The following is a 15745-nucleotide window of genomic DNA, read 5'->3' on the forward strand; positions in this document are numbered from 1 at the left end:
CTGGAGAAACTGACATCCTCGAAAGCGGATAAATGACCAGGGCCTGATGGATTGCCTCCTAGGATTCTTAAAAAAAGTATGTTTGTTAAAGTTTTACATAATAAAAATCAATCAACAGAAATACAAAATCAAAATCAAGTACCACAAACAAAGAAAAAATAAAACAAACTTAAACACTATACCTAAAACCCCGAACAGCTGACGGTGTCTAAATCTTTAAAAAAGGAAATAAATGGTTGCTATCTCAGGTAGAATCTCTTCACTGCACCCTTGATGGTGAATTTAATTTTCTCCCAACCAACCAAAGGCCCTCCGTGGAATGGGAGACCTCCAACCCAACAGTATCTGCCTCCAGGTTATCAGTGAGGCAAAGGCGGCAACGTCTGCCTCTACCCCAGAGTGAACTGTTGGTGAATCCGAAACTCCAAATATGGCTACCAACAGACATGGGAGTATTTCCAGACGGAGTATTTCCGGCATCATGCTAAAAAGGTAGAAGCCCAGAAGTTGGCGAGTCTGGGACAGAACCAAAATATATGTGTATGATCAGCTGGGACAAGCAAACAGCGATCACATCTATTCTCGATATTTGGAAAAAACCCACTCATCCTTGCCTTTGTCAAGTCCGACCTATGTAGCACCTTGAACTGAATTAGGCTCAATCAGGCACATTAGGATGTGGAGTTGACCCTGTATAGAGCCTTTCTCCAAGCCTCGTTAGTGAGTATAGGGTCCAGTTCATTCTCCCATTTCACCCTTGCCCCATTTAGTGGGGAGGGATCGGACGAGAGAAGTAGGTCTGAGATAGACCCCCTGCCAGGCTGAGCCGAGGATAGAATCCTCTTCAGCAAGGAAGAAAGCGGAACCAGTGGAAAGGAAGGGAAAGCCATACGAGAGAAACCCCGAACTTGAAAGTAATGAAAAAAGACTAGAGTTAGGTAACCAAAATTTGTCCCCGAGCTCTCTCAAACTGTCAAACCTTCCCTCCATGAAGAGGTCACCAAAGTGCTCAAGTCCCTTCATTTTCCAGTCGTTAAATGTTGAGTCAGCCAGCCCAGAAGGTAAGAAAAGGTGATAGTTACAGGTAGGGACTGGCGAAGTCGGGAAAAGGAGTTTAACTTATTGCATGATATGGGGATGCCGGCATTGGACTGGGGTGAGCACAGTAAGAAGTCTTACAACACCAGATTAAAGTCCAACAGGTTTGTTTCAAACACTAGCTTTCGGAGCACTGTTGGACTTTAACCTGGTGTTGTAAGACTTCTTACTGTCAAATATTGTAGAAACCGTTTCCAGATTCTTTATTTCTCTCAAATGTTTAGAGTACCCAATTCATTTTTTCCAATTTTAGGGGTAATTTAGCGTGCTCAATCCGCCTAGCTTGCACATTTTTGGGTTGTGGGAGCGAACCTCACGCAAACACGGGGAGAATGTGCAAACTCCACACGGACAGTGACCCAGAGCCGGGATCGAACCTGGGATCTCAGTGCCATGAGGCAGCAATGCTAACCACTGCGCTGCCTTGTTTCCAGATTTTAAGCGAGGAGGCCACCACTGGGTTCCAGGAGAATTCAGCGGAAGAAATGGGCAATGATCCAGTAACAATGGCAAGGAGAGTTGATGTGTAAGAGCGAGCCTCCATTCGGCCTCAGGGTGAACCGGGATCACTGATCCACAATAAGATTTTTTGGATATTAGCAGCTCAGTAGTAAAACAATAAGATTGAGAGGGCCAAGCCCCCTGTCTGTATCCCACTGGGATTCTTGCCCGCCCAAATAAAAGCAGATATCAATTTATTAATCTTAAAAAGAATTTGGGTAGGAAAATGGGGAGACATTGAAAGGGAAATTAAAAACCTAGGGAATATGTTCATTTTTATTGATTAAATCCTGCCACCCCAGCGATAGAGGAAGGTTGTTCCATCTCTGTAGGTCCGCTTTGACATTATTGATCAGGCTTGAATAATTCAATTTGTGAAGTGAGGCCCAATTGTGGGCCACTCTGGCTCCCACATAACTAAAACGTACTAGAGAGACGGTCGGACAATGTGCCTAAATAGGCTCGTCTTCCAGGGGGGTTGACCGCAAAACATCTTTGCCTCGATTTGAACTTGTAGTCAAAGAAGGAGCCAAAGATATTGAGGTCTGCATTATGCCATTGATGGAGGGAGTTAGATCTGTAATATATAGAAGTAGACCATCCGCATAAGGAGATACCCGATGTTCCACCCCATCTCCATTAATATCCCTCCATTGACTAGAAGCCCGCAGGGCTATAGATAGAGGCTTTATTGCCAGGGCGAATGAAAGTGGGCAGCCCTGCCTCGTGCCCCCAAGGGAAGTACTCTGAATATAAAGTGTTCTTGCGAAAGGTGGCCGTCGGGACATTATATAACAAGCGGGTGGAAGAGGCAAATTTCTGGCCCAACCCAAGTTTCCACCCTGTTAAAAGCTATCTCCATGTCGAGTGATACTATCCCCTCTGGCTCAGCTGCAAAGAAGGAGGAAAGCATAACATTTAAAAGGCAACGGATGCTGTTGGGACCTGTACGGGCAGGTTTCAAGGGGCATGGGAGGTGGGGGGATGGGGCTGATACTTGGCGGAGGTGTTGCTACGAAGGGAGTGAGGGGCGGCAGTGACTAGGGCAGGGGCAGGGTCTTGCTTATGAGGCGGGGCCTGGAAGGATGGCCATGGCAGGTAGGGTGGACGGGGGGGTGGGGGAGACACCCCCGGTCAGAGTGGTGGTGTGGAACGCTTGAGTGGTAGGGGGACCGGTGAATGCAATGCGAGTTTTCTTGCATCTGAAGGGTCTGAAAGCAGACGTGGTGCTGTCACAGGTGACCCATCCTGAGGGTCAAGGACCAGATGAAGCTGAGGAAGGGCTGGGTGAGCCAGGTGTTCCATTCTGGCTTCAATAGTAGTGCACGGGGGGGGGGGGGGGGGTGGCAATGCTGGTGGGTAAGCGGGTGAGATTCCAAATGGAGATGGTGGTGGCGGATCAAGGGGACAGGTACATGATAGTGATGGGTGCGCTGGAGGGGAGGTTGGTTGGTCTGTATGTATGCCCCGAACTGGGAGGACACTGAGTTTGTGAGGAGGATGTGAGCAGGCATATAGGACCTGGATACTCACCAGCTGATAATGGGGGGGATTGGAATATGGTGTTCGATGGTTAGGTCTTGCCCAGGGAGGGGGGGGAGGGGGGGGGTGGCGAACAGGTGCTAGGGGGACTTATGAAGGAGATGGGGGAAGGAGACTTGCTAGGAGGATTTATGAAGGTGGTGGGAGGAGTGAATCCGTGGACGTTTTTGCCTCCACAGACCTGGAGTATTAATTTTTCTCATCTGTACACACAAGGCGTTGTTGGCGGAGGTAAAGAAGGCAGAGTACTCGGCGATCGTGATATCGGATCATGCGCTGCACTGGGTGGATGTGGTCATGGAGAGGGGGCCGGCCCAGAGGCAGGAGTGGAGGTTGGATGTGGGCTTGTTGGCAGACCCAAACCTTTGCATCAAGATGGGGAGGATGATGGAGCAGTATACGGAGTTCAATTGAAATGAGGAGGTCTCAATGTTGGTGGTTTGGGGGCATTGTAGGTAGTAGTGAGGGGGAGGTCATCGCATTTAAGGTGTGGATAGGGATGCACGGGAGGAGCGGCAGAGGCCGATAAAGGAGATTTTGGAGGTGTATGAGAGATGGGAGCCGGGTCTGTTGGTGAGGAGGAAGGAGTTGCAGGCAAAGTTTGACCTTCTGTCTATGGGCAGGGCGGTTTGGTAGTTGAGACGAGCTCAGGGCATTGTGTATGAGTATGGTGAGAAGGCCAGTCAATTGTTGGCAGGCCAGCTCCGTTGGCAGGTAGCGGCAACAGAGATTGTGCGGATTAGGGATAGGACAGAAGGGGCAATGGTATCTCTGGAGCAGGTGAACAGGGTGTTTGAGGTCTTTTATAGGGGGTTATATAACTCTGAGCCGCCGGAGGATGAGTTGGTGATGAGGGAGTTTTTGGAGTGGCCGGAGGTGGGAGAGGTGGAGGAAGTGAAGGTAATGATAGGGAAGATGCTGTCAGGTAAGGCGCCGGAGCCGGATGTGTTCCCAGTGGAGTTTTATAAAAGTCAAGTTGGCACCGGGATGGTGGAAATGTTTGCAGATGCGATGGCGAAGGTGGGGGGGGGGACGCTTTACTGGATGGCAAGTGCAGGGTTGGAAGAAGGAGACGGAAGCTTTGTGGGTGCAGATGGAGGCAGGGTCCTGTAAGGGGTTGCGGGTGCGGGTGCTGGCAACGGCGCATCTGCTGCTAGCCCCAGGGAAGTATTCTGGGAATCCGATAAAAGAGAATCATGGGTTTGAGTCAGGGAAGATGGATGTGAGGGTGGGAGGAGAAAGGACTGAAAGAGGTGAAGGACCTGTTTCTGGGGGGAAGATTGGCAAGTTTAGAGGAGTTGGGTGAAGTATGGGCTGCAGCGCGAAGAAGGCTTTAGGTATGCACAGGTGCTGGAGGAAAGATTATGGTGCGAAGTGCTGCGAAGGATCAATGCCTCGACTTCATGTATGAGGCTGGGGTTGGTTCAGCTAAAGGTGGTGAATAGGACGCACTTAACAAAGGTGAGGATAAGCCGGCTGTTTGAGGGGGTGGAGGATAGTTGAGTGATGTGGGAGGGACCCAGCCAACCATGTCCTTATGTTCTCGTGCTGCCCGAAGTGTATGAGATATCAGGGGTCATATTTTAGGACCATGTCTGAGGTACTACATATTGGATTGAAGCCGGGTCCACTTGAGGCCATATTTAGCGTGTTGGACCTGCTGGAGTTACAGGCGGGAGCAGATGTCTTGGCTTCACTGATCGCTCGCAGGCAGGTCCTGCTGGGGTAGAGGTCAGCTTCTCTCCCCAAATGTCTCGGTGTGGCTGGGGACCTGTTGGTGTTTTTGGCCCTGGAGAAGGAAAAATGTGCTCTCCGAGGGGCAGCCAGAGATTGGGGAGGTGGTGTTCGGGTACTGTTTGTGTTAAAATGTTGAATAAAAATATATCCTTTTATAAAAGGCAATGGGCGGGATTCTCCGGTCTCTGATGGTGAAATCAAGTTCGGCGATCAGTTGGCGAATCCACGTTGGTGCCAAAATCGGAGGTGGCGCCGCTTTTGTGATGCTCCCCCCCCCCCCCCCCCCCTTCCAAAACGGAGTACTCGCCGCATGCCATATTGACAGCCTCAGGACGTTACCTTAGGCCCTCCCCTGATGGGCCGAGTTCCCGAAGGCGTGAGTCACTCATTTTTAAAAAGAAATCTTTTTATTGGCATTTTCCAAATTTATAAACAGTTTTTTTATAGATATATATATATACTTATTGTTTGCCACTTTGATTTGTTGTATTGCACAGAAAGGTTTGTCCTGTCCTTCCCCTAATTTACCCTATGTACATTTTGCTGCACTCTGGCTCGTCTTATGGTGGCGTGGGTCACTCATGCTATTTTTGTTTTGGGAACCCAGGGTAGCGGTTGCGGACTGAGTCCAGCTGCGGACTGAGTCCAGCGCCGCGACAGTCGGGGGGAGCCGATCGGTGGGCGGGGGGGGCTTTGGCGGGGGCTACGGGCACTGGTTGGAGGCTTGTTCGGGGTGGTGAGCCTGGCCATAGGGGATGAATATTTGGCAGGCCGGGTCCGTGCATGGCAGATGCCATGTTGCATGGCGCAGCCGCTGCAGGCCTCCGCTGTGCACATGCGCAGCCACGGACACGGCAATTCTCTGGCCGTACCCGCAGCTAAAGCCGGGTGATCGACGCTGCGTGCCTGCTAGCTCCCCACAGACAGGGGATCGGTGGCTCTTTTGCGCCGCTTCTTCGGTCGGAAAACGCCACCGTTCCCATTCCGGCGTCAGCACTTAGTCTCAGAATCGGAGAATCCGGCCCAACATTTTTAGCTGATAATTGGCAAAGCTTGTTCGATCCTCAAATTGTACTTCGAAAGCAAGGCTCCAATCGGAGTGCCAGAACCTTAGCGAACAGCTTAACATCTGCGTTGAAAAGTGAGATGGGTCAATATAAAACTGCACTCGGTCAAGTCCTTGCCCCTCTTAAGGAGCAAAGATAGAGGCTTGAGTAAAGGTCGGAGGCAATGAACCACGGGAAAGAGAATCAGTTAACCCTAACCCCACACCCAAAATCTGGTCCATAAAAGAAGACAAAGCCCTAGCCATCCCTGAAGGGACAAAAGATTTGGGATCTGGGTACTTCCCACAGGTGACTGTTGCAGGTTTGGTCATGTTGGTTGCAGCTTGCTTGAGGTTCATGAGGAGAAAAATAGATTGGAAGATTGCCTAATTTAGAGGAAGAAATCTACAGTGACACTCTGTGAAAATAAACATTTTGCTTAGAGAATGCAGTGAACCTTAAGTTTGAGATGAGAAGTCCACACTTTTGAGATTTTAAAAGGAAATTAGAGAATTGCTTCGACAAAAACCCCCATGAAATTTCATACCCTCTGAGACTAGCTGGATCTCTGAGGAGAAATTTAAGTGAATTCCAGAGGGCTGTGGCATACTACAGGGTTGGTACCAGGAAAAGCGAATAAACCTTCAAATTATTTTTGGATAAGTGAAAATGTTGGGGGTAGGGAGAAGTAAAATCAGATTTTTAGCACACATAATTAAAAGCCGTAAAGATAAGTTGGTGCTTGTTTTCTTTGAAGTTTTTAGAAATGTATTTAGAATTTTTTTTTAAAATGTTTAAAAACATGAAATTCTTTGGTCTTTTGGTTAATTTGCTGAGTATTCTGATTTCTCTTTAAGAATTAATGGTTTCCTCCGAGGTTGTGACAAAATTATTGTTTGATTTGGGGGCCCAGTGATAAAACATTGTGGTACCGAGAATAGGGGTGCTAGTGAACATAGTTTTAATTTTTAAATATACCTGAAACAATTTTATTTTGATCATTTTTTCTTGCTTTGCTATTTTTGACCAATGCTTATGATTCAAATTTTATTTTCAGAACCAAAAGCCACTGGTGTTCACAAAAACAATGTTTAACAAAACAGATATAGTACTTCAAGGTAAGTTAAGTTTATTTTGAACCCGTGGTTAAGTCAGCAAGTGTCAATAAGTCGTGTGAAGAAATGGAGTTAAGTATATTTTTAACCTATTTTTAGTTTAGTTATAATTTTGCATGACTAAAGAACTTAAGACTTGAGATTTGTGCTTCCCCCTTTCAGCAGTTCAATGTGATTTGAAAAAAATTGTTGCCAATAATTTTGACACTGCAATTTTGATTGTGAGAATTTGTATCGATCTTTGAAACATAAAATATATATTTTTAAAAAAAAGAAACTGTCAGTGACAGAAGATAAAGTACTTGCGTCCAACTGTTTTGAATTTTTGTCATAAATCCTCTTCCTACTCTATCTCCTAAATTCTGATTATTTTTATGGTTTGTTTGCTAAATGTGAAAGTTGTCTACACTGAGAAATGTAATGTTTCCTGATTTTGGCCTCTGGTATTGTATCAAGAAATTCCACTGTTTTAAACAGGGTAATGCCTTAAACTTTGCTTGGCTATCAGAAGAGTGACTTCTGTTGCATCAGAGTATGGTGAAAATGTTGTACTGGTGTTAGGGGTCTGGACTAGAATCCCAATTTTGGTTAAGGTCCTAGATTAGAACACAACTATTTCCATTTGGTAAAACTGAGAGGAAATGTAACTGCATTGCAGGAGTGATAGCACTAACCAGTAGACAGTTTTATGTAAAATCAATCTTTAATTTGAGCACAAAAATAAGCACATTAGCACCAAAGAAGTAGCATTACAATTAACAGGTACAACATTGTAACTAACCCCCTGAAACCTGCCTCTACATTCCAATTGAGAAACCAATATATTTCAAATATCACTTGTGTATAAAGTTGACAACCAGGCTTGACTTGCTTATTTTGGTGCAGTGTCTTTGGAGAGAGGAACCATTTTTTAAGGACCAAGCTGAAAACTTCTGCTTCGCTTAGAGCCCTGGAAGTAACTCTTTTGTCCAGACAGACCTGGCCCCTCCCATTAGCTACACCAGTTGCACTCAAAGCATACAGCGTTCTTTTGTCTCTTGTTACAAGATGTGCCTTGATTTATTTAGCCAGGCTCAAACTGTTACAACATTACATCAACTTGCTATCTGCAAACAGATAAATGACTTTTAATATCCATTAACAAAGCACTTTCCCTGCAAAAATCACAGATTACCTCACTTTTAACACACCTCAAGCAGACATATTGCCTGTAAGCATTTTGACCTATGTTTTAATAATATTACTGTAAAAATACAAACTATAAAATATGTCTAATTTTTATCTTCATCACACTAGCTTCTCTATTCACCTTGGTACTGTTGCCTCAGGAGTTCCCAAGCCTCCATCCTTGGCTGCTTGCTCTTCCTCATCTACATCTTGCTTCTTAAGAATCATAGAGTAATTATGACGTAGAAGAGGGCAATTGTCCCTATCAAATCTATCTGGCTTTCTCTATAACAGTTCAGTCAGCCCTATTGTCCGGCCCGATCCCCATAGACCTACGAGTTTATTTCCCTCAAGTTTTCATTGGTTTTCTTTTGAAGTCACTGTCTTAATTTCACATGATGTGGAGATGCCGGCGTTGGAATGGGGTGAGCACAGTAAGAAGTCTTACACCACCAGGTTAAAGTCCAACAGGTTTGTTTCGATATCACTAGCTTTCGGAGCGCTGCTCCTTCCCCAGGTGAATGAAGAGATATGTTCCAGAAACATATATATAGACAGATTTAAAGATGCCAAACAATGCTTGGAATACGAGCATTAGCAGATGATTAAATCTTTACAGATCCAGAGATGGGGTAACCCCAGGTTAAAGAGGGTGAATTGTGTCAAGCCAGGACAGTTGGTAGGATTTCGCAGGCCAGATGGTGGGGGATGAATGTAATGCAACATGAATCCCAGGTCCTGGTTGAGGCCGCACTCGTGTGTGCGGAACTTGGCTACAAGTTTCTGCTCGGTGATTCTGCATTGTCGCGCGTCCTGAAGGCCGCCTTGGAGAACGCTTACCCGGAGATCAGAAGCTGAATGCCCTTGACTGCTGAAGTGTTCTCTGACTGGAAGGGAACATTCCTGCCTGGTGATTGTCGGTATTATGTCAGTTGTGTCCCATGTTTGTCTTCTGAGGAGGTCGGTGCGGTTTTTTGCTGTGGCGCGTTGGAATTGTCGATCGGTGAGTCGAGCGCCATATCCCGTTCGTACGAGGGCATCTTTCAGCGTCTGTAGATGTCTGTTACGCTCCTCCTCGTCTGAGCAGATCCTGTGTATACGGAGGGCTTGTCCATAGGGGATGGCTTCTTTAATGTGTTTAGGGTGGAAGCTGGAGAAGTGGAGCATCGTGAGGTTATCCGTGGGTTTGCGGTAAAGCAAAGTGCTGAGGTGACCGTCCTTGATGGAGACGAGTGTGTCCAAGAATGCAACTGATTTTGGAGAGTAGTCCATGGTCAGCCTGATGGTTGGATGGAACTTATTGATGTCATCGTGTAGTCGTTTCAGTGATTCTTCGCCGTGGGTCCAAAGGAAAAAAATGTCATTGATGTATCCGGTGTATAACGTCGGTTGAAGGTCCTGTGCGGTGAGGTGGTCTTGTTCAAACTTCTGCACGAAGATGTTGGCGTATTGGGGTGCGAATTTGGTCCCCATGGCTGTTCTGTGCGTCTGGATGAAGAACTTGTTGTCGAAGGTGAAGACGTTGTGATCCAGAATGAAGCGGATGAATTGCAGAATTGCGTCTGGAGATTGGCAGTTGTTGGTGTTGAGTACTGAGGCTGTTGCAGCAATGCCGTCGTCATGGGGGATGCTGGTGTAGAGTGCCGAGACGTCCATTGTGACAAGGAATGTTCCTGGTTCAACTGGTCCATGGGTGCTGAGTTTCTGGAGGAAGTCCGTCGTGTCGCGACAGAAGCTGGGCGTACCTTGTACGATGGGTTTCAAGATGCCCTCGATGTAGCCAGAGAGGTTCTCGCACAGGGTCCCATTGCCTGAAACGATTGGACGGCCTGGTGTGTTGGCCTTGTGTATTTTCGGGAGGCAGTAGAGATCTCCAATGCGGGGAGTACGTGGGATGAGAGCACGTAGGGTGCTCTGAAGATCTGGATCCAAGGTCTTGATCAGTCTGTTAAGATGGCGGTTGTGTTCCTTGGTCGGATATGCGGGTAACTGCCTGTAGTGTCCTTGTTTGTTCAGTTGTCGGTATACTTCTTTGCAGTAATCCGTTCTGTTCAGTATGACAGTGGCCCCTCCTTTGTCTGCTGCTTTGATGACGATGCTGCGGTTGGTCTTGAGAGCGCGGATGGCATTGCGTTGTGCTTGGGTGACGTTCGGGGCTGCCTTGTGAAAGCGACTGATGAATCTGGCATTGAAGCGACTCCTGACGCCTTGAGCATACATGTCGCGTCTAGGGCAGCGGCCTTCCGAAGGGGTCCAATTCGACTCTTTCCTCTTCGGTTGCCGCACCGCAGATCTCTCAGTCTGCAGTTCCGGTTCATTGGTAGTCTGCTTGGGTTAGCTGTTGGCCTCTTGGGGTCTGTGGAAGAATTCCCGGAGCCTCGTTCGCCTGATGAGTTCCTCCATTTTGGTGGTGGTGCAGAAATTGAGCCCTCTGCTGAGGACTTCGATTTCATCTGGTTGAAGGGTGTAGTCTGACAAGTTGACAATAGATTTCCCTGTATTGTTTTCTACTGTGGGACCAGGGGTGGCTTGGTTGCTGCTGGTGGTGATGCCGAGTTTCTCAAGCTTCCTGTTCTTGGTATGCATAGTATTGTTGTCTCATCTGTTTGGCGGTGTTCCGCAGCTGGTCTGCCCTTGGAGGAAGCATGTTTGAAGTGATTGTGACTCGCTGAGTCAAAAAATCCTTCCTCACATCCCCTCTGCATCTCTTGCCAAAGATTTGAAATATGCGACCCCTAGTGCCATCAGCTGAAGTGATCAATTCATCTTTGTCCTGGAAGGGAATGAGAAAATGGCAGAGACATTTAACAAATGTGTCTGCCTTCACCATAGAAGATGAAAATCACGTACCAGAAATGAAGGATCTGAGGGGCGGACAAAAGTAAGGGTAATTAATATCTAATGGTCATTATAATTAGTAGAATAGTAATATAATAATCGCTTATTGTCACAAGTGGGCTTCAATGAAGTTACTGTGAAAAGCCCCTGGTCGCCACATCCTGGTGCCTGTTCGGGGAGGCCGGTATGGGAATTGAACCCGCGCTGCTGGCATTGTTCTGTATTATAAGCCCGCTATTTAGCCCACTGTGCTGAAACAGCCCCTACTGAATCTGGATTGTTTTGCAGGTGTTGTCCATTCGCAGAATCACAACTCATGATGGGCACCATGTTTTGCAAGCAGATTCTTGTTGGTTATGGTCAGTATTTTGCCTGTTCTGAACCGCTGAAGGGAAGCACTGTTTGACATCATCTGCCAATCATTGGGCTGTACAGCCTATATATCTGGCAATACACGAGCGTTGAAATTCTTATACAGCACTTGTGTTGCTCCTACATGGTAGCAGCATGAAATGGCTAACTTCTTCTAAATAAATAAATAATGTTTCTTGTCACACGTAGGCTTACATTAACACTGCAATGAAGTTACTGTGAAAAGCCCCTAGTCGCCACATTTGGCGATTTTTCGGGATTCTCAGCTGATACGGGAATTGAACCCGCGCTGCTGGCCTTGTTCTGCATCAAAACCAGCCCACTGAGCTAAACCAGCCTGAGGGAGACTGGGCACTTCTCAGGACCAAAAGTCATGATTGTAGGCCCATTCATGTGTTTGCGTGATATATAGAGAGAGATGATATGATCAGGATTATATCTGATCACATGGCAACCCAGTTTAAGATTGTAATTAGGCTCATATTGTGGCTCAATTATGCATGCTTCTCGTCACATATATTCACACACATCGCCCTGTACTTTGCAGACAGAAGGAACATGTCCACACATTGCACTTTTCTCAACTATACAAAAGCTTCGGAAATGATAATCCCTGGCTCATTCACCAGAGCAATGCCTTGAATAAACAATAAGCAATCAGAGTCGACCTGCATGGTTTGAATTCGAAGATAGCTGGGAAGTTGACTGTTCCATGCTGCATTCTCCATGGCAACCTCCCCCCAATCACAGTCTACTTGCCAACCAATCAGCTCTCTCTTCTCATGCAGTATAAATTATTGTTCCCCCATTACTGTTGGAAATTTCTAGTGAGCTATCCTAATGAGTGCAAGATGAAAAGCTTTGATAGTATTGTCTCTTGCTTCGTATGCTTCAAGTGATTCATATCAGCAAAGAAAAAACATTGGTGAAATTAAGGGACTAAAATCTGACAAATCCCAGCACCTACATTTTAGGGTTCTAAAAAAGGAAGATGCAGAGAAAGTGGTTGTGCTGCTTATGATTTTCTAAAATTCCTTCGAGTCTAAAATGGTCCCAGTGGATTGGAAGTTGGCAAATATAATGTAGCTATTCAAAGAAAGGAGGAAGAGAGAGGGAAAATGGGAACCAAAGGCTCATTAGTCTGACATCCGTCATTGGAAGAATACTGGAATCTGCTACCAAGCAAGTCTTTCCAATGCATTTAGAAAACGCATGGGAAGCCGAGACAAAGTCAGCACCAAGACAAATTTATTTGTGTTATTTGAGGATGTAATGAATTGTAGATGAATGGGAATCAGCAGATGCTGTACACTTGGATTTCCAAACGGAATTCAGTAAGGTTCCACAAAAAAGTTTAGTGTACTGGGAGTAATATGTTAGCGTGAATAGATGATTGGTTAAAGGATAGGACCCAGAGTGTTGGGATAAATGGAGCTTTTTCCAAATTCACAGCCTGTGACCAGTCGAGTGCCACAAGGATCAGTACAGAGGTCTCAGCTATGTATTATGTCATAGTCGAATACAGAGAGACTTTGGCTAAGTTTCCTGACAATGCAAAACTAGGTGGAATGCAAGCTGTGAAAAGAACATGAGGCTGCAAAAATATATTGACAGATTAGTGAGCGGGCAACAAGTTGGTAGGTGGTGCCAGAGACTGGTTTAGCTCATTTGGCTAGACAGCTGGTTCGTGATGCAGAGCAAGGCCTGCAGCACTGGTTCAATTCCTATACCGGCTGCGGTTATTCATGAAGGTGCCGCTTTCTCAACCTTGCCCCTCGCCTGAGGTGCGGTGATCCTCGGGCTAAATCACCACCGGTCAGCTCTCCCCCCTCAATGGTGTGAAACGTGTAGATGTTGATGTTCAGTGGGATTTGGGTATAATCATGCAACATCCTGGGGGTTGCCATTGACCAGAAACTGAACCGGGCAGCACGGTAGCACAAGTGGATAGTACTGTGGCTTCACAGTGCCAGGGTCCGAGGTTCGATTCCCTGCTGGATCACTGTCTGTGCGGAGTCTGCACGTTCTCCCGTGTCTGCGTGGGTTTCCTCCGGGTGCTCCGGTTTCCTCCAACAGTCCAAAGTCGTGCAGGTTTGGTGGATTGGCCATGATAAATTGCCCTTAGTGACCAAAAAAGGTTAGATGGGGTTATTGGGTTACGGGGATAGGGTGGAAGTGAGGGCTTGAGTGGGTCAGTGCATGCTCGATGGGCCGAATGGCCTCCTTCTGCACTATATGTTCTATGAACTGGACTAGCCATATAAATATGTGGCTACAAGAGCAAGTCAGAGGCTAGGAATCCAGTGGCAAATAACTCGCCTCACTCCCCAAAGCCTTTCCACCATCTATAAAGCATGAGTCAGGAGTGTTTTGGAATGCACTGCATTTACCTGGATGAGTGCAGCTCCAACAATCAAGAAGCTTGACACCATTCACGACAAAGCAGCCCATTGATTGGCACCTCATCCACAAACATTCACTCCCTCCACCACCAATGCACGGCCGTAGCAGTATGTACTGTCTACAAGATGCACTTAAAGAACTCCTCAAACCGCCTTTGACAGCATCTTCCAAACCTTCGGCCACTTACGTCTAGAAGGACAAGGGCAGCAAGTACATGGGGGAACCATCACCCGTAAGTTCCCCTCAAAAGTCACTCGCCACCCTGACTTGGAAATGTATCATCATTCCTTCATTGACACTGGGTCAAAATCCTGAACTCACTCCCCAGAGGTGCTTTGGGTGTACCTACACCACATGGACTGCATCGATTCAAAAAGGTAGCTCAGCACTACCTTCTCAAGGGCAATTGGGAATGGGCAATAAATTCTGGCCTAACCAGTGAAGTCCACATCTCAATTGGACAGGGTTTTGTGAGGCCATTCCTGGAATATTGTCTGCAGATTTGGTCTCCTATATTTGCATTGGAGATGGTATGGTGAAGGTTCACTCCATTGGTCTCTGGGATGTTTGTGTTATCCCATCATGATAGGCTGGGTAAATTGGGTCTATATTGTCTGGAGTTAAAAAGAATGAATGGCAATCTCATTGAAACATATAAGATTCTGAAGGGGCTTGACAGGGTAGACATGTTGTTGTTTTCCCTAGCCTGGGAATCTGGGACATGGGGGCAGTCTCGGGATACGGGGCCAATCATTTAGGATTGAGGTGAGAAATCTCTTCACTCAAAGGGCTTGTAATCTTCTACCCTGGAGGTTTATGGATACTCTATTGCGAAATGTATTTAAGGCTTTGAAACTCAGATATTTGGTTTCACTTGGCAGAGGGATATGGGAAGCAGGCAGCAAAATGGAGATAAGGCAGAAGATCAGCTATTATTATATTGAATGGCAGAGCAGTCTTGAGAGGCCATATGGTGCACACCTGCTCCCATTTCCTGTGTTGTTATCTTTTAAATGAGATGGAGAATAGATTGTAACCTTGTACACTTCAATAAAATCTCCCCTCAATCTAATTTGCTTCAAGGAAAACAGCCACAGCTTCTCCAACCTAACCTTGCGATGCAAATGTCTCATTTTTGGAACTGTTCTGATAAATCTCCTCTGCACACTTTCAAGGACCCTCACAGATTTCCTAAAGTACAGTGACCAGAACATGGTGCAGTACTCTGGTTTGGGTGAAGCCATCCAACTCTACTTCTAACCCATCTGTCTAGATATGTTGTCAGACATCAGTTTTGAATTAAGATTCGCTTTCGTCCAACTAAACGGTAGCAAAGTGGAAATCATTGATGCCCGCCTGAAACTCTGTACCCTTGCCGCTGACTCCATCCATCTCTCTCCGATTGATCACATCCTCTGCTTTCTATTCAACTCGAAGTTGAGCTTCCAATCGCCTATCGTTTCTTTCAGAAGATCTGTCTACTTCAACCTCTGTAGTACCACCTAACTCCCTGTATGTCACTCAGCTTGATCATTGTAATGCTATTCAGTCAGACCTCCCTTCTCTTATTCTACTCTAATATCTCTTTTAGACTTGGCTTTTTAAAAAAAAAATGCATCCAAGCTCCTTGGATGTTTTACAATGTTAAATATATTATTTGAATGCAAACTTGTTTTATAATCAAGTTTCATGATACTTTGAAATGGAAAAGTAACTTTTGTAAAATAATATGCTGGACTGTATTTCTGCATGTTCCTGACCTTCTAGTGGTACAGAAGTAATTCTGTACTTGAAATGGAAATTGAAGGTTAGTAGTGATCTAATCATTTAACGTACCTATATAATTTCACATCATCTCAAGCTGTGAAGAAACCATCAGCTACAAGACCTGGAAACACCAAGACTGGTTCAACAAGAATGACCACA

The 15745-nt window shown here is 46.1% G+C and overlaps 1 protein-coding gene across 3 annotated transcripts in view; it reads left to right on the forward strand.

Moving 5' to 3' along the window:
• tmem87b (transmembrane protein 87B) overlaps positions 1-15745 on the forward strand; it is a 109811-nt gene that overhangs the window by 20776 nt on the left and 73290 nt on the right. For all 3 annotated transcript variants that reach the window (XM_072500097.1, XM_072500098.1, XM_072500096.1), the window contains exon 2: positions 6982-7042. In XM_072500097.1, coding sequence (XP_072356198.1) covers positions 6982-7042 — 61 coding nt within the window. The remainder of the gene's footprint in view (positions 1-6981; positions 7043-15745) is intronic.

This window comes from Scyliorhinus torazame, chromosome 4, assembly GCF_047496885.1.
Source record: "Scyliorhinus torazame isolate Kashiwa2021f chromosome 4, sScyTor2.1, whole genome shotgun sequence".
Lineage (NCBI taxonomy): Eukaryota > Metazoa > Chordata > Chondrichthyes > Carcharhiniformes > Scyliorhinidae > Scyliorhinus > Scyliorhinus torazame.